The 25,767-nt window shown below is 41.8% G+C and overlaps 1 protein-coding gene across 3 annotated transcripts in view; it reads left to right on the forward strand.

Annotated features, from left to right (window-relative positions):
* LOC143267243 (disks large homolog 5-like) overlaps positions 1 to 25,767 on the forward strand; it is a 70,648-nt gene that overhangs the window by 3,947 nt on the left and 40,934 nt on the right. The window contains exon 1 of one of the 3 annotated variants that reach the window (XM_076544302.1): positions 22,802 to 23,489. The exons of the other annotated variants lie outside the window; for them this stretch is intronic. Coding sequence (XP_076400417.1) covers positions 23,471 to 23,489 — 19 coding nt within the window. The 5' untranslated portion in view covers positions 22,802 to 23,470. Of the gene's footprint in view, positions 1 to 22,801; positions 23,490 to 25,767 lie in introns of those variants that run through there. 3 annotated transcript variants of the gene reach the window in all.

Consider the following 25,767-nt stretch of genomic DNA (forward strand, 5'->3'; position numbering starts at 1 on the left):
GAAGAAGGGAGCCATTTTCTCATGAATACTACTGAAGAGGGGAATAAGACTATGATGACTATTCATGGATGTCAACTTGACTATATCTGGGATTAACTAACAACCAAAAATAGATGGCACACCTGTGGGAGATTTCTGCTTATTTTGAAGTAGGAAGATCTACTTCTAGTCTGGACGTTTGAGATAAGAAGTCACACCTTTAATTCAGATCTTTAATCCAGATGTAATCTGGACCACTCCTGTTGGAAGCCTACAGGACATGGAAGAAGGAAGCTTTAACCCTTTCTCTACTTGCTCTCACCTTGTTATCACATGCATTCCTTCACTGGCATTAAAGCCTATTTCTTTAAGATTCTAGTATATACTGGACAAGTTGAGATATCCAGTCAAGTGGAATGAGCATCGACTGGATGCTTGGACTTTCCATTCATAGCCAGATATTGTTGGATTAGCTAGAGCACAGCTTAAAAACCATTCTAACAAATGCCCTTTCCATACAGAGATTCATTTTATAACTTCTGTTCTCTAGAGAACCCTGGCTAATACACAGGACACATAGAGAGGATATTCTAGAGCAGTTAGGGCCTCATAACAGTCTCAGCTCACTTACAAATTCCCAATACTCACCTTCCCTTAAACTTAGCCTTTCAAGGTGCTTGCTCACTTCAGAGAAATCAACCGTCCTTCTCCACATCATCCTGATATCATTCCTTGACATGCTTTATTTCTCATATTATTGGTTATGGATGTTAAGGAGGGGAAGAGCCATTTTTAGGCAGTGCTTATAAAGTGAGTGTTCAACTCCCCATGGGTAAAGTAGTGAAAAGATTCTAATGAGGCCGACAGAAATCTCTACCTTTGGAAGGAGGAGGTACTGAATGGCTTCCCCTGTGTCACAGGAGAGACTCCTGGATAGGAAACCTCAGCTTCTGGTCAGTTCATGGAGAACTATTTAGCAAGGAGGCAAAGGCTGTGCCCCATGACATCAGGAGACCCTTTGCTGGACATTCTATTGTATCCTGGACAGCTTTTGGAATCCCCAATGATGTCACTAGTATTGTAACAATGACAACATTCTTTAGGAAATTTGTTCTGGGACCACATGCTTTGCCTATAGACATGTCAAGATTGTGAGTTCTATTTGGGAGAGGGAATGGACAACATGGAGACACGAGAGTGAGGCAGAAGGAAGCTACTCCTAGGTCTCTCTGAAAAACATGGACAAATAAGTGGCCCTGGAGAAGAGGGAGTGAGTTCTGGGAAGGGGCTTGGGAGTTTTCTGGATGTTTTTGGGCTTGAGCTTTCCAGGGCTAGGACTCAGGAACTGGGAGCTTCTGGGAAGCAATAGGCCTATCCTGCTTCTCTGGGTTCCTAAAGAGCAGACCCAAATCAAGCATCCATGATGATTAGTTTGGCAGATTCAGAAATTGACAAGGCTGAAGCTGCTTTTTTGGGTACCCTCTTCTTTCACTCTGAGAGGGAAAGGAGGCACAGAGGAACTAATGAGATTTCTGTACCATAACTGTGTTTCACATTCACTGGAGTCCTTTAGTTGTGTGCCAGTAATAATAAGGAAAGGAGAGTACCCTGGCAAAGCCATAGGTTCTGATACTTTACATCATAACCACTAGCAGGGCAGGATCCACCAAGTGCTACTGACTTCCAAGGATCCCTAAACTTTTGAGTTCCCTGTTGTGCGTGGTACACAGATCAGTTCAACTGTTAGATTCAGTGGACCTGGAATGAGACTGTCCTCTTCCAGGTAGCTCTGAATGTCCTGGAATGTCAGTGAGGATGGCTTTGTGAATCTGGTGACAATGTTCTGCCCCTGCCTGGCTTCTCCATTAACATGAGACTCTGAAGCATAGAGCAAGTGACCTGGGCATCCCTATACTGCCTGAGTGCTTGTGGACAGTAGCAATTTTCTCCAGGCTCTGAAAGCACATGGCTGAGGGCTCTGAAGCCAATGTGCATCCGCTGCAACTGTGAGTAAGCTCTAAAGAGGTTGTCCACTGTGTCACATTGTCTACGGAGACAGAGGAAACCAGCTGACTTCTGAGACCTCCCTATAGAGAGATGAGAGAACTGACATCCACAGAAGTGGAGACTCAAGGTGGGCTTTGAGAACCTATCTGGGCAAAGTCTCATCTGTCAGTCACTTTCTGTGCATCCTTCACAGTATAAAGATTAACTGAGATGAGGCAGTGTGTAGAGCAGGCAGTGTCGCTTGAATTCTAGAATTGGGTATTACTGAAAAAGCTCACCTTGTCTACCATGACTTGTCAGTGTGATATAACATCTGAAGAGACACAGTTTGCCTCACATCACTCATTTGTTCTGGGATCTACCAAGTACACTTTTGAACCCACAGTGTAGACTTCTGGTGAATTTCATATGGACTAAACATGGTGCTAGTTCTTCATTTTAGGGCTGTCAGTAAATTCAAAAGTGTGAAGTGGGACTCTGGGAAAAAAATAGAGAAACTCACCATCGGGCAACATAATATGACAAACGAGAGAAATGAGCTGCATGGAATCATCACCAATTACATCAACAAGGATTTGAACCACAGGTAGTCATTATGCCCAGTTCTCTGCTGACCATCTTGACACCACAGTATCAAGCCCAGTTTTCCTGAGGCACAGGAGACTGTAAATCCAGGGTGTCCTGATGCCTAAACTAAACTTCCCGAGTGCATTCAAGATGCAGAACTTGGAACCTGGGTAGGAGTGAAATGGGGACACAAACTGTTCTGCTTCCTCCAAATGAAAATCAGAGCCTGTGGTCTGAACCACAGTCTGAGGATAGGGACAGTAGTGTGTGAGCTCTCAACATGCGTTTCAAGAGGCCTTGACAAATGTTGGCTTGTGGGAGATGCTAGGTCCTGTTAGTTTGTTGTGAGTCTTTGTGCTTGACCAGCAGATGATTGAAAGCACCTAGCAGCAGCTTGGGGTGCCTCATCCCATTCGTCCATCTCAGTTTGTGGCTGGAATGTCTGGAGGTCATTACTGCTCCTCTCTGGTGTTACTTATACTCTGAGACAATGCCACCTCCCTGTAGTTATTGGGGATCTTGATTTCATATGGTGTGTGTGGAGGGGGGATCCCGTTCTGGGGTTCCTTGTGGCTTTACACAGCAGGTCTGAATAGAGGCAGATCAGGACCACAGGCCTGAGTGCAGGTGTCTGAGATGGTCTGCACTTGCCTGTGCTGGGGGAGGAGGTCTTTTGCTCCACCCCTTGGCATCTCTATAAATACCCTGGGCCAGAGACAGTCTGGGTCCGTTGGAATAGGTTCCAGCCCCTCTTGAGGCTATCCTTTATTTTCTGTGTGTTTATCTCAACAAGAATCTCCACTATAAATCCTTCTATCTAATATTTCCTGCTCCTCACACTCAAGAAAACTCTGGGGAGCTGTGGGGTTGGTGGGTAATCGCCCCACAGAATGACACCATGAACAGGGAATAAAGAAAAAAGAAGAGGGACTAAAGAATAAAAGGGGGGACTAAAAAAGGGGGGACTAAAGACAAATGAACAGGGACTAAAGACAAAGAAGTAGGGACTAAAGATAATGGAAAATAATAGTTTTATTACAGAGTTTTTGGTGAAAGTACGGAGTCAGCCCTGCGAGTGGAAAGGCATGCCGGTGTTATGGAATATATATATATATATATATATATATATATATATATATATATATATATATTATATATATTATTGAGAGGCAGGCATTATCCTTGAGAGGAAAGGAAGCCGGACTGGAAGGATGTCAGATGCTGCAGCGAAAATCTCTTCCATCAAAATTTTCTATCTTCCATCCCTTTCTGAATTTCTATCTGTGAAAAATAAGTATAAGGTATAGGGTAGTAATTTAGTGTAGGAAAAACTTAGACGTGTAAGATCGTATAGGAAAAATTAAGTAGGGCAAGTAGACAGAAAAACTCTTCAATTTTCCAACTTTGGGGGCTATAAACACAAACTGGGAAAAATCTTTGGGCTTTACGGGTAGTAAAAAAGCTCTTCTTTGAGCTAATGGGGAAGGATAAGTTTCCCATGGAAGCTTTTGACCTGGGGACAGCTGAAATGCTAAGTCCAAGCAGCAGGAGAATGTGTTTTCTCCCTGAGGCAAAAATGGGGGTGTAAGAAGTCAAAGTTTAAAGTTGAAATTTTGGGAAAAGTTGATCTTTCTTGGGGGAAAAATCTTTCTCTTAAACCAAAAAGCTTTTCTTGGAAAATTTGGGGGGAAAATCTCTCTAAAGCCATAATCTTTCTCAAAAGCTCTCTTAAACATAAAAACTAAAGCCTTTAACTTTCTCTCTCAGAAGGACAAAAATTAGAATCACCTGAAGATATTAGTATGGGGACCACCTGTGATTAGTTCTAAGGGAAAACAACAAACCTCTTAAGACAGCAAAACCTAAGTTCTTTCAACCTTTAAAAATCCTCCCTGCAATGCAGGAGGCAGGGACAAGTTCCTAAAAACCTCTTCTAAGCTCTGTCTCTTCAAGCTAGTAAAAGACAGTGGGTCAGAGTACCTGAGGGAAGCGCTTGGGAGAGTGTGGGTGAAGAGCTACAAAGAGCCCAAAAGGGCAGGAAACTTTGCCTAAGAAAAGCAGAAAATCCAAGCTTTTCAGTTATAGCTGAGCTGAGGCATCAAGGGTTTTGTTTCTGAGTGAGCATTTCAGAATGAAAAGGTGCTCCTAATCGTCCTATTGCAAAGAATCCCCTGAAGCAATGCAAACTGTTAGCGTTGTACCCTAGCTTATGACCAAAAACCCAGAGGCTACTGGCCAGTGTCTCTGAGTTGGAGTGCATTTTAGGGATACTAGGGTTCCTGCAGTTGTAAACTTCCTGGAGCACAGAGCTGAGGCAGGAAGGTGCAGCACCCAGGGGAAGATTGCTAATGAACAAACAAAACTAAAGCTGGTGGGAACAGCCCAATTGTCCACTTTCCTACAAGTCCCGGGTTGTTAGGTCCACAGCTGCAAAAAGAAATCTGAGAAAAGAAAGATGGCGGAGACAGGCAAACGCAGGTAGGCCAGTGGCAGCGGCCCGCGGAGGTGGACGGGTCCGGCAGCAGTGGCTGACAAGGACATTTAGGCCCAGCGGCGGTTGGCAGAGACATTCAGGCCCGGTGGCGGTCCACAGAGGTGTATAGGCTCTGCAGCAGAGATAAGCAGACGGAGGTGGACAGGACCGGCAGCGGCGGCGGCCGACAGACATTCAGGCCTGGCGGCGGTCCACAGAGATGGACGGGCCACGCGGCGAAGACAGGCGGACGCAGGTCGGTGACTTGAGGGGGTGGGGGGGCACGGTGACAGCGGCCTACGGGGACATGCAGGCCCAGCGGCAACCGGCAGAGACGTGCAGGCCCCGTGGCAGTTCGCAGAGGTGGATGGGCCCGGCAGCAGTGATGAGCGGAGGTGGGTAGGCCCACGGCGGCAGCCGGCAGAGACGTGCAGGCCCATTGGCCGCCTGCAGAGGTAGACGGACCCAGCGGTGGTTGACAGGGACATACAGGCCCAGCGGTGGAGACAAGTGGACGCAGGTGGGCCTGTGGCGGTGGGCCACAGGGGTGGACAGGCCCGGGGACGGAGAGGGGCGGACAAAGCTTGGAACGGGGACGCCCCTAGCCCCAACACCTGGGGAAGAGGCTATCTCCGTGGGTCGGAACCAGGGCGAGTCTGGACACTCCGTCTGGGGACAACCCAGGGCCCAACTGCTGATCCTGTGAAACCCAACAACTTGGAGGTGTTGGTGAGACTACCCTGCTCAGCTGAAACCCGTCTGGGAGAGGATTCAGATGCCTACAGTTTGAAGTCTGAAGAAACAAGATCAGCTGAGGAGTTGACAAATGAACAAAACGTGACCTGGGAACACAGAAGAAGGCGCTACCTAGTCACCAAACCAGATCACGAGAATCATAAGTATATAATTCACCGACTGAAATCAGCTGTCCCTGAAGAAACAGCCCAATAGCACCAATTTAACCAAGAACCCCTACTAAACCAAGACTAAAAATTAGAACAAGAGAGGCACTCTCAGACACAGACACTACCTGCACCGCACAGAGGAAAAGATGAGTAGACACCAGTGCAAAAATACAGGCAACAACATAAAGACCTATATGGCAACATCAGAACCTAGTGATTCTACACCTACAAGACCTAAACATACCATGACAGAAGAAACAGAAGAGATCAACCCTAAAAATGACTTTAAGAAGATGATAGAGGCCCTTAAAGAAGAAATAAAACATTCCCTCAATGAGGAAATAAAAACTTTCCTTAAAGAGGAAATGAAAAACTACCTTAAAGAGGAAATAAAAACTTTCCTTAAAGAGGAAATGAAAAACTCTTTTAAAGAGGAAATAAAAACTTCCCTTAAAGAGGAAATGAAAAACTCCATTAGAGAGGAAATTTAAAAACTCCCTTAAAGAAATGGAAGAAAAAACGAACAAAAAATGGGAAGAAATCAAATCAAGCCAAGAAAAAGCAATTAAACAGATGAAAGAAACATTCCAAGATCTGAAAAATGAATTTGAGACAATAAAGAAAACACATGCTGAGGGAATGCTGGAAATAGAAATCCTGACAAAACGAACAGGAACTGTAGAAACGAGCATAACCAACCAATTGCAAGAGATGGAACAGAGAATCTCTGACACTGAAGACATGATAGAGAAAATAGATTCGTCAGTCAAAGAAAACACTAAAGACAAAAAAGTCATAACACAAAACGTCCAGGAAATTTGGGACACTATGAAAAGACCAAACCTAAAAATAATAGGGATAGAAGAAGGAGAAGAATACCAACTCAAAGGCACAGAAAATATATTCAACAAAATTATAGAAGAAAACTTTCCTAACCTAAAGAAAGAAATACCTATGAAGATACAAGAAGCTTACAGAACACCGAATAGGCTGGATCAAAAAAAAAGTCCCCTCGCCACATAATAATCAAAACACTAAACACACAGAACAAAGAAAAAATATTAAGAGCCGCAAAGGAAGAAGACCAAGTAACATATAAAGGTAAACCCATCAGAATAACACCAGACTACTCAATAGAGACTATGAAAGCTAGAAGATCATGGACAAATCTCATGCAGACACTAAGAGACCACGGATGCCAACCCAGACTATTATACCCAGCAAAACTCTTAATCACCATAGGCGGAGTAAACAAAATATTCCAGGATAAAACCAGATTTAATCAATACCTGTCTACAAACCTAGCCCTACAGAAAGCACTAGAAGGGAAAATTCAACCCAAAGAAGCTAAACACATCCATGAAAAATCAAGCAATAGATAATCCCACACGAACATACACCACAGAAGAAACAAGCTGGTGTAGCTATCCTAATATCTAGAGAAAAAGGATGTTTCAAAAGAGAAGAAGTCTTGTGGCAATGCCTCAGTGGTCCAGGTAACTACAAGAACTTGGAAAAGTTGGTTGAATTTGGGATTGACTGGGAGGCCAAAGATTTAAAAAGCAGAAGATTCTCTCAAGACACAAGTTGTGTGATAATAGTGTGTTTTGTGTGTGTGAATGAGAATTTGTAAATGTTGAATTCTAGGCTTCAACAATCATTGTCAGTGCAGATTAAGCTACAAGTATTTATGCTTTAAAACTTAAATTATAAAGCTAGTTATGTCTTTCTAACAACTAGTTTTAATGTTTATGAGCATATTTTACCTACATTACCTTTTCAGGATGTTGAGAAAGATGCATCACAAGCAAAGGCTGGAGGCTGGGGGCTAGATGGTTTTGAGGAAGAGGTCTTGGTGGACTCTTTCATAGAGCAAAGGGAAGCAATGCCTTCTGGGAAATGAGCTAAGTTTTAATCTAGTCTTTAGGATTAGAAGTCAAAAACAAAAATATTAAGGAAAGGAAAACCTAATTGATCTTTGAAGTATTGTTATATGGAATTGAGTGGGACTTTTGAGGCCTTTCTTCCAGAAAACAAGGACTTGGTTGTCAGGCCTATATTAGGCGTAAACCTTGGTGCCATGTAGTTGTACTTAAATCATTTCAATGGAAAGTGTCTTAGTGATTGGAACTTCTAGTGCAGTTTGGAGTTCTTCCATTTGAAAAATGTGATATTTACATGGGATTGTTTGAATCCTGTTTTCTAGTCCCTCCCCATCACCACCCTCATAGTCTGAAGGTAGATTTTTCTCTTGATAAAGGAACAAAAAAAGGTGAACATCTTGTTTGTAAATAGGTATCTAGTAACTAGTGGTAAACTTGAAATGGTAGAATTCTTTAAAGCCTAATTCTAGATAACCTTAAGAAAATATATCTTAATTACTTTTGAACCTGTATTCACCTTGTTTTTTTTTTCAAATATCGTAAGTTATATTTTCTTTTTCAGAGCTGCTTCTTATTTGGGGCTACTTTTTTTTTTTTTAAATTGAGGCGTAATTCATAAAAGGGTATATTGTTTTGATGAGACTTTTTACAACTGTGGCTGGATGTCTTTCTTTAGTCTTCCAAGAAGGGCCATTTTACTTTTTCAGAGTTACTTTTTAAAGTCATGAGGTCAACAACTTGGACTACTATGCATGTAAGTGCTAATGCAAATTAAAGCCCAAGTTGACCTCCAGCAGCAGTTCATTCTATGTTGACAGTGAGAGAACACTTTGCCTGTTAAGATACTGTTACTCATGGACTGAAATGCTGAAGAAACCCCTCCCCCTATTTTGTTCTTTTGCAAAAATCAAGGTATATTCTAGGGTTTCCTGGTTGACTTCAACAGATAAACTGAGATGACAGTCTTAGTTCAGAAATGATCTGAATGTAGATTTACAGTCTACGTGTACAGCTGGCTAAGTGAGATCGCTTTCACAGTTCTGCATGTATTCCATCGGCTCCCCATTAGTCACTGAACTCTTAAAACTGGTATTGTAACATTATTACAATGTTTTCGGCCAATTTTATAAACTTTACAGTACAATATGTGTTCCTTTTCTGAGGCAAACCAAAGGTATATTTCTCAAGGTTCTGCTGCTATCAGCAGTGTTGATGGAGGATTTTTTTATACATTTGTAATAGATAGAAATAAACCAGAAAAAAAGAAGAAAAAAAAAGTGGTGGAGGAAAAGGTGAACACTGCAAGAATACTCAAAAGGGCTGAGAGTTGCAAACGCCAAGATTGGCTTTGCATAGTAAATGGAATAGAACAGCTCTGAACTATAGCTTACTTTTCCTGGTTTGGTCTGACAGAATGATTGAATGCTTTTGTACAAAAATCAGAGCCTTAAAAACAAGGATTTGGTGAGATTGTAAAATGGTGTGCCACTTTGGCAAAACAGTTTGGTGGTTGGTCAAAATGCAAAACATTGTTACTCTGTTACTCAACAGTTCTACCCTTAGGAATATAACCTCAAACTACTGAAAATGTGCACCTATGAAACATGTACATGAAGGTTTACAGCAGTGTGTTGCTAATAGTAAAAAAGTTAAAACAACTCAAATAGCTATCAAATACTGGAGAGAAATAAAATGTGGCTTATTCATACAATAGAATATTATTAAGACATAAAAATGAATGAGAAACTGACAGATTAAATGACTTTGGTGAACCTTCATAATTTCATTTGTAGATCTTTCCATTTCTAATTTATAAATACATTTGGGGTTATAAATTATAAATGTACTGCCTCCTGTCAACATTGTATACTTCCATTTGATGATTTCTGTGTCAAATATTATATGGAAATGTTTCCAGGTATTTTCTGTATTAACTGTGAATGAATAGAACAAAATAAATTGCCTGTGATGGAAAAAAAAAAGAAATCTGAGAAAAGCTTTCCTATCAGAGAAAGGACCATTCTGGGAAAACAGTAAAGCTGAACTGTGTCTGAAGCAGTTGTGCGCCCCAGTCAGAATGCTGTCAGGGGAAAGAGACCAGCCAGGGCAGAACAGAACTATCCAGGAGGAAAGCTCTCTTTTCTGTCAGAGAAAGCACCTCTTTGAGAAAAGCTTTGTTTCAACTGACTCCCTATGAGATGAGTGAGTGTAGCCCTAAGGGGTGATTGCCTCTGGCATAAGCTCTGTCCTTGAGCACCCAGACAAACAAATGGAACCCACTGGGGGACTCGGCCAGGTGAAGGCCTGATGAGGCAAAACACCCGTCCTAATGGGAGTTTAGAAAAGGCGAAAACCTCCCTTGTTAGATTTTCAGTCTGTATGCAAACCACACAGACCCCAAAAGCAGAAATGGACAAAAGTCCCTACCTACAGTAGCAGGAAAGCCACCACTGTAGTGTCAGAAACTGTTTCTGGGGGAGAGGGGATAAATTGAGACCAAACTGGATACTGTCTGGGTGAAAGACTCTGAAGAAACAGAGAAGGGACATAATCCTCCCCAGAAAATATATGACCTGAAAAAGCTGCTAGAATTTGAGGCAGATTCAGGGGGAGAAAAAAAAAGCCCCTACCTCCAAAAGCAGCTAGCAGAGATACAGAGCCATAGACAGATACCTGAAGCTCTGCATCTGGGGATGGAAGGAGCAAGCAAAATGAGAATAAGATCAGTGGGAGAAAATCTCTCTGAAAGAGCTATGGAAAAGCTGTTGTACATGGTTTTGTTTTTCACTGACTGGCTAAAACAAACACAAGCCCCTATCAGAAATGCCAGCCTCAATTCATGCTAATGAGGCAGGTGTGGTTCTGATCCTGGGCCAGTGTCAAATGAAGGAGAGACACCTGTTGAAGCCAGCTGAGGAGAGAATAGGAATCTCCCAATATGCCATGGCTGAAAATGTAAAGTGCTTGTTCAAATCTCCCATTGCAAAGGCAAGAGACTTTGTTCTGACCTCCCAGGCAAGTCTAGTAAAAGAGAACCAGTTGACTCTCAGACCCGAAAAGAACTATGGGAAATCAATGATATAAGGAAAATGATATAAGGGACTGATATGGGACTGACATTATTATGGACTAATATACAGGAAATGCATTCTGGGAAAGGTAGTTTTTCTGCTAAACATGGTGACATTGCCCTGAAACACTTTTGTCAGCTCGAAAATAGGTTCATGGTAAACTTAAAGTACAGCTTTTAAAAGAATAAGGAAGAAAAACATCTAAGAGTTTAAGTGTCAGTTCCAATGAAAAATTGAAAGGATACGGAACTAGGTGCTTCACGGTTTGTGGGTGGATAAAATGCCTTATTTACCGTAATAGCTGTGCAATGTTTTTACAGTAGCTGGATGACAAAATGCTACCTTTAAGAGCAAACAAGCCACTTTAAAATCCTTAAAACAAGGGAAAGCAGTTTATACACTGAACGTTGTCTTAGATATGAAGAAACTTATGTTGAAATTAAAAAGTTCTTTGCCTTTTGAACAAATTGCCTGCAATGAGTAATTCCTTTGCAAATCTAATAAGACAAGGAAACAGGCATTCAAAAAAGAAATGACTGCTTTCTAGATGGGAAACAAACTTTAGAAAATCTAGCTCTTTTACAAAAGAGTTGCTTTACCTGAAAGTTCCTTATAAGAAATCAATGCTAAATATCACAGCTGCTAATAAAATCAGGAGTTAAAGCTAATGAAATGAAAATACTAAATCCTGAAAATGCTTTTTCTCAAAGTAAGCTAATGAAGGATATGTTTCATGAAAGAACATCTATGTTCTTGACTCCTTTGAATAGTAACAGTTTTGGTGAAAATATTGGAACTAATAATCAAGTCAAAATGTTTCAACAAAGTCAAGACACTATTCCACAAAAGAAAGCTACCACACTTTGTGGGCCATATTAGAGCTCACTCCAATCTTCCTGGTCCTTTAGCTGAGGGTAATGCAATGGCTGAGCATTATCCCCAGTGGAAATGGCTCAACAGTCACATGATCTTCTTCAAAATAGCAAAAGTTTAAGAAGGATTGATCCCTGCTCGGGATTATGGAAGTGTCCCGATCCTGTGTTAATATGGGGTCAAGGACATGTTTGTGTTTTTTCACAAGAGGAGAATGAAGCTCGGTGGTTACAGGAGCGTCTGGTAAGGAGCTTGGAACTAAGAAAAGTCAGCTTCAATGACATTTCCTATAAAGGAACCAAAATGAAAGTGGCTCAATTAGTATTTCTGAGGTTTTGTCACTGGTGAATGTGTTCTGCCCAGATCATAACCCCCAGAGAAACCACCAAGGACGAGCATACCAGAATGCAAAAGCAAGGTTTATCTGTTACAAGTCATGACAGGGAACTCATCTCAATCCATCTCAAGTGAGGCAGGGAAGAGTTACTCTTTTTTGGGGAAGTTAGTTTTTATAGGCAAAACCCATAAAATTTCTTACAGTGGAGGGGGTTAGTATGGGTCCATCCTTGATTGGTCCATTTTTTCCCGGGCCTGGACTTTATCTTATTCTAGCTTATCTGTTTGCCCTGTCAGGAGTTTTACAACTCCTCTCCAGGGTCTGGTCATGTTATCTCCAGAGAGGGGCATCTCGTGGTTAATTGGTTACCATCAGACATCCTGACTCTGTTCTTTTAAGTTCCTGGGGCTGGCGCCATCATTTCTGGGGACTTGAAACTGGCCTGGGTCTATCTATATTGAGATATCTTTGTCTAAGGCCCCCTTTTTGAGACAATGGAGTGAGGGTCTTGTTGTGCCTAGATCCGGTCCCCTAAGCTGCCACTGGAGACTTTAGGTACAGAATGCAAAAGTAAGGTGTTCTCAAAGTTTACAAGCCTCCAGGGAGGCTCTTCCAAATCCCTCACTCACAGCAGGGAGGTTGGAAGGAGCACTCCCCTTTCTTTGTGAGCCTAGTTCTAAAAGGCACAGACCATATAATTTATTTTAACCTGCCTCCCTTTTTAGTCTTTTGGTCGAATATCCTGTCTGTGTTTTCCAAAGTCCCTGTAGCAGATACAGCCACCTGCGGAAAAGGGGTCTAAGTTCTTATCTACACTTAGGAATCCTGGTTTAAGCTTCTCTTTGTCTGTAGGGGATAGAGTGGGGGTTTTTACTGAGGTATCACAGAATGCAAACAGTGAGGAAATTAGAGTTCAGAGCTGTGCCACTTTTGGTTTTACTAGCTCCTTTAGAAAAATACTTTATATCACCTAATGGCTGTGCAGTATTTGGCAAAGAGTTTTACAGAAGCAAAATACGATAATTTCATCTCAGCGTGAAGTGAAGTTTTTTGGTAGAATGAACCAAAAATACTGCTGTAATAGAAACGTTTGTCTGAATTGAAGCACATAGGGGAGCTATTATGAATTTGGGTGAAGGGACAGCCTCTAGTTAAAAACCATTTACCGCTGACAGTGTATCTCTGCCAGTTTGGAAAGGCTGAGAGAACTCGGCATCTTTGGCGTGTGGCTTTGTCCGGAGAATGTTACAGTCCCCTAGCAACAAGTATTACAACTCTATGACAACACTCACTAAATCCCAGTGCTTTATAACAAAGCTGAGTATAAACTCTAAACTTTAGAAATGATGTCCGTATTTCCTATCTAGTTTAGAGAATCTTTCTAATGGAGATAGTGATAATAATTAAGAGTAAGAAATAGAAAAATGAAAATAAGATGTGAGTTTGTAAATATTCTGTCTTGTTAGATCTGTGTTAAGAAATCTTTAGGTGTTTGCTAAGTTAGATATATGCTAATGGTAGCCCTATATAAGCTTGTAAAATAGATCTATAGAGTTCCTTTAAGAATATAAGGTGCAAGAAATATCTAAGGTAGTCTTAAGACATGAAGTAATAAGCTTGAAAGAAGTAAAGATGCTAGTTGTAAATGTAACTTTAAATAAGAATAAGATGGAACGCATATAAGTATATAAATAAGAAATATATTTGCTAAAGTAGTTTTATAGTTTCCTTAAGGAGTATAAATAAGTAGGTGTTAATACATCATATGTGAGTTTGTAAAATGTAAATGTTAAATATGAGTCTAAATGCTTTGCAAGGCAAAAAATGTTATATGTAAGTTTGTAAAGTGTAAATGTTAAGTGTGAGTCTATTCTTAATGTATATGGTGAAAACACCTGAGACACAGGTAGTGTCCTAGTAGACTGCAAATTAGGCAGTCTGAATGGTTTCAAAAGCTCCAGAAGCCACTAAGAAGCTAATAATGGTGGACGCCAGAACCAGCACAAAGCATCTGCAGCTGAGATCTGTAGCTAGAGTTTTCCTGCCTTGCCCACAGTCAGAACAAATCTTTGTCACCCACCAGTCCCACAGCTGCTCAGACCCAACCAAGTAAACACAGAGACTTATATTGCATACAAACTGTATGGCCGTGGCAGGCTTCTTGCTAACTGTTCTTATAGCTTAAATTAATCCATTTCCATAAATCTATACCTTGCCACATGGCTGGTGGCTTACCGGCATCTTCACATGCTGCTGGTCATGGCGGTGGCTGGCAGTGTCTTTTTGCCTCAGCCTTCTGCTTCCAAGAATTCTCCTCTCTCCTTGTCCCACCTACTTCCTGCCTGGCCACTGGCCAATCAGTGTTTTATTTATTGACCAATCAGAGCAATTTGACATATAGTCCATCCCACAGCACTTTCCCTTTTCTTTTTTTTTTAAAGGAAGGTTTTAACTTTTATACATCTCCAAATCTAGCTTGGTATGTTTGGGAATTTGGGCGTAGCTTCTCTTATTACTTCCTGCTGGAGGGGGGTTCTGTATCTTATGGGGACACAAAGAAAATTTTAGGATCATGGAGTAGTTCGTGAGACTATATCATCTAGGCCATGGTGTCATCGGAGACCTTTCAGGTGGTCTTGGCTACTCAAACCTGATGTATCTTAATCTGGAACAAGTCCATAGCCTCTGGCTTTCTGTAGAAACAAAAGCAGAGCCTCTTTTCCAAAGCAACTTATCCTTATAGCCAAATTTTGAAGTCAAGGTACCTTTAAAATATACTTTTTGGCATAACTGAACAGCTTTTGCAATCAAATGTTTTTCTTCAGTTACGAATATCAAAGAGAACATAATCCAGATTCTCTGTGTGGTAGCCATCTTTATGTGGCTTATGTTTTATATTACCTTGAGCCTATTGCTTTAAACTGCAGCCTTCTAAGACTGAAAAGGTGCTGTGGCTGCTGGCTCTGCCCACTTTTGCTTTGCAACATGGTGGTGGTACGTTTTCCGCCAGGTTTGGGAGCCATCAATTCTCAGAAATAGTGAGTCTATGCTTCTTATCAAGGCAGCTTGTAGCCCAGACACCTCTTTTTGTTTTGTACTAGCAAAGGCTAAATCCACCATGCAGCTTAATGTGCCACTTGCAGAGGCCTTATTCCTGCCATACTGCAGGTCAAGCACACACGCCAGGAACCTGCCAGTAACTCAAACTGGCAGCTGCTGCTCATTTGAGAGAGACAATTAGGAAGCTGTTTTTAGTTCCGTTTTAGAATCTTTTCTCAGGTTTTAGGTGGAAACTCTTGCCAACTCATTGGGCGCCATTTGTAGCTAGAGTTTTCCTGCCTTGCCCACAGTCAGGACAAATCTTTGTCACCCGCCAGTCCCACAGCCGCACAGACCCAACCAAGTAAACACAGAGACTTATATTGCATACAAACTGTATAGCCGTGGCAGGCTTCTTGCTAACTGTTCATATAGCTTAAATTAATCCATTTCCATAAATCTATACCTTGCCACGTGGCTGGTGGCTTACTGGTGTCTTCACATGCTGCTGGTCAAGGCGGTGGCTAGCAGTGTCTTTTTGCCTCAGCCTTCTGCTTCCTAGAATTCTCCTCTCTCCTTGTCCCACCTACTTCCTGCCTGGCCACTGGCCAATCAGTGTTTTATTTATTGACCAATCAGAGCAATTTGACATACAGACCATCCCACAGCAGAGATCTGTGAATATCAAGCAGCACAGAAAAACCTGAGCTAACATCAAAAAACGGTGTGGTTTAGAATACTATTGTACCTAAAAACGTTTCTGGCTTGAGAATAAAAGTTCAGAGATGCTTGTTTGAACAAAAATTATTAACTGAAAAAAGTTTTGGTTGAAAAACATCTCTTCTTATTTGGAAGTGAAAGCCTGATACCAGAATTTTTCTTGTTTGAACTTTTTGAACTTAAAATGAGATAAAATTACAAAAAGATTTTGGTTATGGATTTCTCATATTTGGAAGGCTAGTACCAGAATTTATCATTTGAATTTTAAGACTTAAGAAATGGAATAAACAATAGAGATTTCATTGCAATGGGACAATTTTGAGTAATGACCTAGGAACAGTTTTCTGGAATTGGGTTAAATGAAGAAATTTATTTCTACCTAGAATCAAGATGCAGTTTTGTGTATGCATATATGCTTTATTAACTTGTGATTCATGAATTGTTTTGTGGAATTGTTTATGTAAAAATGGAATTACTTAAGAAACTGGTTTTGTGTTACAAATGGAACTGTTTAAATGGAAAAGTTTGGGTTTTTTAACTAGGCTTGAGACTTTGCTTAAATTATAAAGAAAAGGGAGAGTTAATATTCCTTAGTCTATGTAATTTAAAAACATTTTCTTATTTGAGTGGATTAATGTTATGTTAGTAAGAAATGCAAATGGGTATACTAAATTTAAAGTGTAAAACTCTTTTGGATGTTTTGCTAAAAGTTTTCAAAGTGATAATGGTTAGATTGAAAATATTGCTTTTCAATATTGGTTTGTAGGAATTGTATAAGTTTGGGTTCCTCCAACTAGGTTTGAGATTTTGTTTAAAAAATTATAAAGAAAAGAAGGAGTTATGAGATTGAATTATGTTCCCAGAAACCTATTGATATTAATGCATCCTGGTTTTGTTGAGTTAAGGAAATATTTAAATTCAATGTGAATACATCAAAGTTTTTCCTATGTTCTGTTAACAAGAAAATTCAAATGATTGAGTTAAAGCTGTAAGATGGAGAAAATTGTTAACTATATATGGTACCATATATGCTAATTCAAATGGTTCTGTTAAGAGTTTGCTTTGAGTTGTAAGATGGAGAGAATTGTGACTATGTATAGTGATATTTATGTTAACCTGTTAATGGTAATGATGAAGCTAAGGGATTCTTTTAGTTTGTAGTCGCCTTAAGAGTTTTTGGTTTAGAAAGGGACCTAATTCCAAAGAGAAATGCCATCTATATCATCCTCTACTCCCATACTGGGAGGTGTAACAGCTATGGAGATTGCTGTAAGCCATTAATAGTTATTTTTTTTTATATATTAAGAAGGGGGAACTGTGGGAGCCCATTCTGGGGTTCCTCGTGGCTTTACTCAGCAGGTCTGAATAGAGGATGATCAGGACCACGAGCCTGAGTGCAGGTATCTGAGATGGTCTGCATTTGGCTGTGCTGGGGTAGGAGGTCTTTTGCTCCACCCCTTGGCATCTCTGTAAAAACCCTGGGGCAGAAACAGTCAGGGCCCATTGGAATAGGTTCCAGGCCCTCTTGGGGCTATTCTTTATTTTCTGTCTGTTTATCCCTGCAAACTTCTCCACTATAAATCCTTTTATCTAATATTTCCTGCTACTTGCTGTGGTGGTATTGTGTTCACCAAAATATTGTGTACCTTAATAAACTTATCTGGGGTCAGAGAACAGACAGCCACTAGATACAAAGGCTAGAAAATGGTAGCACTCACACCTTTAATCCTAGCATTCCAGAGATAGAAATCCCTCTGGATCTCTGTGAGTTCAAGGCCACATTGGAAATAGCCAAGCATGGTGACACACACCTTTAATCCCAGAAAGCCAGCCTTTAATCCCAGGGAGTGGTGGTACAAAAGAAAAAGATATATAAGGCGTGAGGACCAGAAACTAGGGGCATTTGGCTGGTTAAGCATTTGGCTGGTTAAGCTTCAGGCTTTGGAGCAGCAGTTCAGCTGAGAGCCATTGGGATGAGGACACAGAAGCTTCCAGTCTGAGGAAACAGGACCAGCTGAGGAACTGGCAAGGTGAGATGGCTGTGGCTTGTTCTGTCTCTCTGATCTACCAGCGTGGACCCCAATAACTGGCCTCAGGTTTGATTTTATTAATAAGAACTTTTAAGATTCATGCTACAACTTGCACTCAAGAAAACTCTGGGGAGCTGTGGGGTTGGTGGGTAAACGCCCCACATATGTCTGTGTCTGTGTCTGTGTGTCTATTTCTGTGTATATATATATATATATTTATTTTTGTCTGTGTGTGTGTGTCTGTGTGTGGGGGGGGGGGGGCGGGGGGTTATGTGCTCCTGATGTCCAGGCTCTGTGGTATGATCTAAGGATTTCACACAGTTTCCAGCAGATGGCACTGCTGAGGCCAGGGAAGCCCACATTGAGCTGGATGCCTCTTGGGCACTGTGCTCATCTTGGTGGAACATTGGAATTCCCTGTGGAATTTATAAAGCCATCCTGAAATTGGGAATCCTCCCTTCAAATTCTCATTGTGTGCTCTGTTCCTCTGTGCAGCAATAGACACCAAGATATATGAATCCATGTTGTGAAGACAGGAGAAATGTCATCATAGGTTTCTGGTGGGACCAGATATGAGGTACAGACTCCTGGGAAGTTCGTAGAGAGGTAATCTATAGCTCTAGGCCACTGAGAGAGCTCATGTATCCCTGGCACACTTCTTTGGACCAGCTGCATCTTCTGGCTTGGGGACAGGATGGGAAATTTAATAAGCACCAGGAGGTCCCAATGAGTAAGTGTGAGGCTATGGCATCCATTGGGATGGGGTAGCAGCCTGCAAGGACTAGAGTCCAGCCCCAGTGCCAAGTGAGTGGTTTTCATTGTCAACGTTTTGGGTGACATGCGGTCTTCTCCTTTCTTCCTGCATCCCAATGAGTTCTCTTCCTTTTGCCAAGCTCTTGGTTCATAGTGACAGATGCCTGAGTACCACCTTCTCAGTCCTTTTTCTCGACATGGGGCTGGACAGTCCTCTAGGATTATCGTGGACTTTCCAGTCTGGAGCTGCCTGGGTGACCATACATGTGGGAGGACTTTGACAGGGTGAGGGTTGGGGTGACAGATTTGAAGCTGCAAGAAAACATTTATTCCAATCCCCTCAACATAGTCTGACTTAGCTTTATGCTGCCCTAGGAAGTTTTAGGCCCCAAGAGATGGATTGCCATATTGTGGGTCCCAGTTGAAACACCTGATGTGCATAGTCTAAATTCAACAGTTCATTCAGCATGATGTCCTCTTCATTGTTTCCTGCTGACTTCTGATTTCTGTGGTCTATGTGTTGTCTATGCAGGCATGGGTAAATGTGTACATTGGTGGGTGTGTTCATAGGCTACACCCTATGAAATCCCGTGTTGTCATCCATTGCCCACTCTCTTATTCCCTGGAGCTCAGGCCTTTCCCTGAACCTGAAATTTTCTCTTTTGGCTAATCTGGCTGGCCAGCACCCTTTGGATCTCCTGTCCTCCAAGGTAGACCTTGTGTCTTGTTTATTCTCATGCAATTTCTACAAGTTTCAATTGTTCAGAAAGAGGAAGGCTGTAGTAGCTTTGTATTTCTTCATTTACTTTTATTGTTTTGGTGTTAATGTATTTTCTAAAAAATAACAAAAATCAAACAATAGAGATGTTTTTTAAAAAATAGTAGGCACAAAGCTAGTACCACAGGGAATGTCTGGTTTGTCTCATTGTCTTCACAACACAGAATCACACAGTGCATCTTCTTGCTGACATTGTGTTGCTCTGACTACATCACGTGCATGGCTGTATCTTAGAACATTTCCCTCTCATACCTGTGTAGAGTGCTGCAATCTTGAAAAGCACTATAGGTCACTTCACTGGCCTCCTTCTGACTGACATTGGCGCTGTTTTCATATCACATGCACTGCAACATGTTATAAACTTCCTGGGTTTTGACCATGGGTCGCTTTCTTTCTCTTGAGCTAGGCAGGGTCTTCTGTGGAGGAGTCAGGGTAGGTTTAGTAAAGAGACTGTGATGGATCAACTTGGAACCCATGGGATCAGTGAGTCATGGGATAGACAAAGCTCATGAAAGTAAAAGTAAGTGCAGACCAGAGTAGTAGAGCCTGGCTGAGACTAAGTGCCTTGTAGACAGCAGGGACAACCCACTCCCTCTCCCTGCAGCAGAAGACTTTCTGAAAGGCATTCTTCTATTCCTGGCCCTTCTGGGATCAGTGTGTGTGTGTGTGTGTGTGTGTGTGTGTGTGTGTGTGTGTGTGTGTGAGCGCACACGCATGTGCGTGCGCATGCATGCTGTGTGATGCATTTCTGTACCTCTGTGTGTGTGGAAATATGTGTGTTTTTGTGTGTCTCTGTGTCTACTGCATCTTGTGTGCATGATAATGTGTGTGTATGTGCTCATATGTGGTTGTGTGTGTCTATGGTTCCTGTATGTATAGATTTAAGTGCTTGTGTGTGTATGTCTGTGAGTATGGATGCTTATATGTGCAAGTATGTGTTTGGATGCATCAATATGTTCACTTTTTGTGAGTGAAACATCTTTGATGATGATGGAGTCCAACTTTGATGAAAAAGTACTGTGCACACTTACTTTGCATCCATCTAATATTGTATGCTGCTGCCCATCTTTCTACATGTCCACCTTGCTCTCTAGGACAAAAGGACACAAAACTACTCTAAGTCAATGGTTTTCAGGTAATTGTAGAGGGAATCATATTTATCTACAAGAAAAGTCTTTGGAGCATACCAAAGAAATATGGTACAGGAATAGGAGGATGAGGCCTCTGTGGCAAGTCAAGGTGTCTGAGAGGCAAGATAGGCTGACTGAAGATTTGTGTCCCTTCTCTGCTCTGGGTGTGTGGTGACTGCATACTCAATGGTCATTGGCTCACTGTGTCTTCTGATGCCCTGTCTTGTCCTCATCCTCCTTGCCTGCTACCACTTTCTTTCCACCTTTGCCTAACTTTTCTCAGTTATCGTTTTCCTTGAAGGTAGGACTGCATTTTATTTGTTGAGGGATTCTGACTTACAATGTGGTTCTAGCTGCATCTAAGTTCATCAGAACTTCCCTAGCCATGCTGTGCTGTGAGAATGGGGCTGTCGCAATGTACACCCTAGGCTCCTGAGGGTCTAAAGCACTCACCACATGCTGTGTCTGTAGCACTCAGTAACTGCCTTTCTTCAAAGTTCTTCACTCTAAGTTAAAATCAGTCTCATGGAGGGTTGGGAGCAATGAGGATTCTCAGACATTGCTGGTGGTATAACATGATATAGCACAGTGAGAAGCCACAGACTCTTCTTCAGAAAGTTAAACTTCAGTTCTCAGGTGAACCAGTGATTCCAGAACATGAAGTAGGTGTTCAAGGAGAAGCTAGGGGATATTAGTGTTATAGCAGCATTCCTCAGAGTAGCCTCAAAGTAGGAACTATCTAGATGTCTATCATTCACTGAGAGAAAAAGTATAAATTGATTGAGCCCCTCCATGAATTATTGTTCAGCATGAAATAATACAGGCAATAATTTGGTCCTGATATAGTCAGCTTTTTGTTGCTCAAAGAAATCATTGACACGATCACCTTATAGGGTGGAATTGTTGATTTTGACTTCTGGTTGTTGATATTTTCCAGGTTCCTGGGCTTGTCGGGTTTCTAGTTTCCTGAGCTCATTTGCTCTGACGTGAGGCAGCCTGTGGTAAAAGGGAGCTCCTTTTGGAGGAAGTTTATCACCTGGGGGTCAACTGGGAAGTAGTGAATAAGACCAGTGAGCTGGTCCAGTTGTCCTATGCTGGGGAACATTCCTATACTGCACAGCCTGGGGAACTTCCTAAGCAGGGTTGGCTAACCAAGCAGTACTCCAGAGGTCCACATGTCTGTGCATTAGTGTTACAGGAGAGGCAGTTCAATGATTGAGTTGCCTGTTTCTCATGGCCACTGTATTCTTCTCTCATCCTCCAAAAGTTAATATTTTCTAGTAGTATTCCTGGTGATGGCTCATATATTAACATTAGCTGGGAAATTAAACATGTTACTGCATTAGAGTGTGCTTTTATGTGTGCAGACATGTACTTGTGTGTGTTCATGAATTTATGTGTGTGCATGTGAGTGAGCAAGCCTCCAGTGAGAACATAATCTTCTAAAGAACAGGATCAAGAGAGCCCGGATGAAAGACTGAAGGCCCTGCTGAAGCAGAAGGAGCTGGTCACCTAGCAAGAGGATTTGGCAGAAAAGCTGCAATGTCTGTGAGATGAGGTGGGAGCCCAAGCTTGGAGGAACAGTGAGAACCCTGTAGGTCACATGTCCCTGGATCTCTGTCCTTTTGGGGGATTCTTCCCATCTGGATGGCTCCCAGCCAGAACCAGGGAAAGAACACCTCAGGGTATTGTGCTGGCTCAGTCAATAAGAACTTCTCCAGGAAACACTGTGTTGGATCCTCAGTGTTTCTGGGGAGTGTGTACCCCTTATTCCCTTCTGAGCTGTCTGGTATCTTCTCAGTACCTTGTCCCCTGTTTCTCCCCATAAATCTCCCTATGACAGGCCTCAACCTAGCAGGAGGAGGGTTAGTTGTGGAGGACAGTGTGTGTTCCTGCCACCTTATTTTCCTTCCAGAACATCACGTTTAGGGAAAAGATCCTACCTTTGGGCAGATCTGCATGCAGCACAGTCCTGCAGATTATAGGCTCTCTGCAGTGTGCATCTGTTTCCCATGAAAAGACTTTTCTTTCTATTATAAGAAGATTTAGGAGTTGAGGAGTTGAACTGAGGCTGGTTTCTGTGCTGTAGGAATAATCAGATCCTTCACTGCTTTTACTTTGCAGGCTCTGCTATAGGGTCTACATTCAGTTTCCCATGTGCTCACCTTTACCTGGTACCTCTTCAAGGCCATTCCTATCTGCCCTGAACTGTAACTCAGACCTTGCTACACCGTTATTTTTCCAACCAGGGAATGACCTCAGCTGAAAGGTCATGCTGGGTTGTCCAGCTGACTAGAGTTGTTTCAGGCTCATTAGCTGACATGGTAGGTCCCCACCAGGCCAATTCCTTAACTGCCATCCTTCTCTAGGTCTGAAAATCTTCAGTCTGAGTTGAAACAGTCCACAGCCCAGGATGAGATCTCCCTGCAGACAGAGCTGCTGTCGCAGGAGCAATAAGTGTCAAAGGGAAGTGAGCCCCCATTTGCATCCCATCGCCAGCAAACACGGTGTTGGTGGGAGACTGAGTGCTCTTGACCTTGGCTTCCAGTGTGAATAGGTCATGATTTTTTTTCTAGCCTGTGGACCAGCCAGTCTGCTTCTGGCTCTGATTGCCTTTCCTTCTTCCATAGCAGGTCTTTGGAGAACTGAGGAGGCCAAAGAACCCATAGATGCTTTGAACCCATGAAGTCCTCCACCCTCATATCAAGGCCTCCTCAGAAGACATCCCTTACAGCTGTGATCTCACTGTTGAGGCAAATACCATTGACCTCCAGTTGATCCAGCCCCAGTCAAAAGGTCTGTTAAATCAGTACTCCTGAAGAAAAGAAAGCATCAAAAATGAACTTGAGACAGAAAACCTGAGACAAGACTTTTTGGAAACCCTGACATTCAACAGCAAATCGACCCTGATAGGGGGACAACAACATGGAGGGTAGAGATATTGGTGAGCAAGTCATTTTCTGACAGTTTAATGTGAAAGGCTTTGGAGGCAGCAGCAATAGGAAACAAATCATACTCCAGAGTGAAATCATGTTATAGAGCTCACCACTGACACTAGCATGATAAGTGTGGGCACTGCAGTGTGTGCCACCAAGAATAATGATAATAGGCAATGTTCCTGGTGCTGCTTTAGAAGCTTTCAACATCCATGGCTCTCAAAATGGGATCTAGCCTTCCCCAAATCATCAAGCAGAATGGACTTCTCCATTTCTCTAGAACATGAGCTCTGGCATGCCGTTGATGATTCAGGCTTGTATTTAGGACCTAGCTTCTGTAGTAAAGGGTAGGGTTTTTTTTTTTTTTTTTTGGTTTTTCGAGACAGGGTTTCTCTGTGTAGCTTTGCGCCTTTCCTGGAACTCACTTGGTAGCCCAGGCTGGCCTCGAACTCACAAAGATCCGCCTGCCTCTGCCTCCCGAGTGCTGGGATTAAAGGCGTGCGCCACCAACGCCCGGCAAGGGTAGGGTTTTTGATAAGAACTCCTCCACCAAAACACTGGAAGGATGGTCAAAGGTACTGCAGCCCCTCCCCATGTCCACAATGCAGCCTCCAGAAGAGGCTTCAATAGTCAAATTTACCAAATTTTCCTTTCTGACTTGTGTTTATTGTCACTCATTATTTGACTTATTATTTCATTTCTGACATAAATCCTTTTAAATTATCCTTCTTACAGGTGAAATTTCACTATGGACATAGAATCCTATTCATGGAGGGTAAATGTTCTTTGCAATAACCTGAGGTTTATATGTTCCCCTTCTGGCTCGATGTGATGGCTAATTTTGGCTGTCTACTTGACACATAAATGAGGATTGGATTCCATCAAACTGGCTTGCAACCATGCTTCTTTGGCATTTTCTTGTTGCTAACCAGTGGGGGATGACTCAGCCCTCTGTGGGTAGTTCCATTCCTAGGCAGGTGATCCTGGGCCTCATGGGAAAGCTAGCAGAGCAGAGCAGTAAACAGCATTCTTTGTGGTTTCAAACCCCTGTCTTGGGATCTTGCCTTGGCTTTCTTTGATGATAGACTGAAAACTGTGAGGTGAATAAACCCTTCACTTTCCCAGATTGGCGTTTTAGACTTTCATCACAATATAAACTTAACTAGAACACTTGCCATATTCTCAAGGTATGCTCTCTTTATCTCCTATCTCAAGGTATCCATCCTTATCCTTCCAGCCTGTATCTCTTTTTTTTTAACAATTATAAAATTTCTGGACACTGTTGTAATATCTACACTATCATACACCCACTGTTTAAATATCTCTATTAAAGTATTTTTTATTTTTTATCTCATATGTCATGTTTCTCTCTAATATGACATGCTTCCCTACTTTACTCTTTTACAATTATCTCTGGATATTCCTGCCTGTTCCACTTAAAAAACTATCCTTTTCCCAATAAAAGAACATCTTTGGTCACATTATTAAGTTCCACAAAAATGGGTGATGTATTGTATTTACATTTCAGTATCTATTGCATTGATATTATTAATTTAGCAAAATTGACCGTTTATATTACCTACTTATCCACAATACTTTTAAAACTTCCATTCATTTAAGTCTTTAGCATCTTTCAGAACATCAGCTTTGAAGGTCTTGCATGTATTTAGGATTGCTTTTGAGTACTTTATAGCAATTTTATTAATGGCAAGCTGACTGAGTCCTTAGCCCTCCCTATATGGAGAAAAATCTGTCATCAAAGACTGTTGATGTCAAGCTGTTCCTGACAGACTACACCAAAAATCATATTTCATTCTCCAGTCCAGTTTTGAAGCTGACACCATGTTGTGCACAAGTGTTGTTGAAGATAATGCACCACAGACATCTCCACAGTCCCTCATTCGTCCTGTTAGGCATTTTCCCCTCCATATTTAAAATCAATAGATATTTCTCCAGTTCTCAACTTGAACTGAAGTGCCAGGTCCTGAGAAAGGGTTTATAGGAGGTATCTGAGTCATCTTTGATGTTCCTTGATACTCAGATGCTGCCCACATATTTGTGGGATCTCTAGTAAGCACACAAGTGTCTGTATGCTGAAAGAATCAAATAGTGACCAAGACATTACAGGATCATCAGTGTGTGATAATTTATCAAAAGCTTCCCAAGGGGCACAAAGTTTGCTTAAATGTCTCATTGTTAGTCTCAGAGAAGGCTTGACCTACAAAGCCGGAAGGAGGCATGGCTGTACTAACTTTGAGAAGGCTTTTCACAATAGCTGACTGCCTT

The sequence above is a fragment of the Peromyscus maniculatus genome, chromosome 9 (assembly GCF_049852395.1).
Source record: "Peromyscus maniculatus bairdii isolate BWxNUB_F1_BW_parent chromosome 9, HU_Pman_BW_mat_3.1, whole genome shotgun sequence".
Taxonomy (NCBI): Eukaryota; Metazoa; Chordata; class Mammalia; order Rodentia; family Cricetidae; genus Peromyscus; species Peromyscus maniculatus.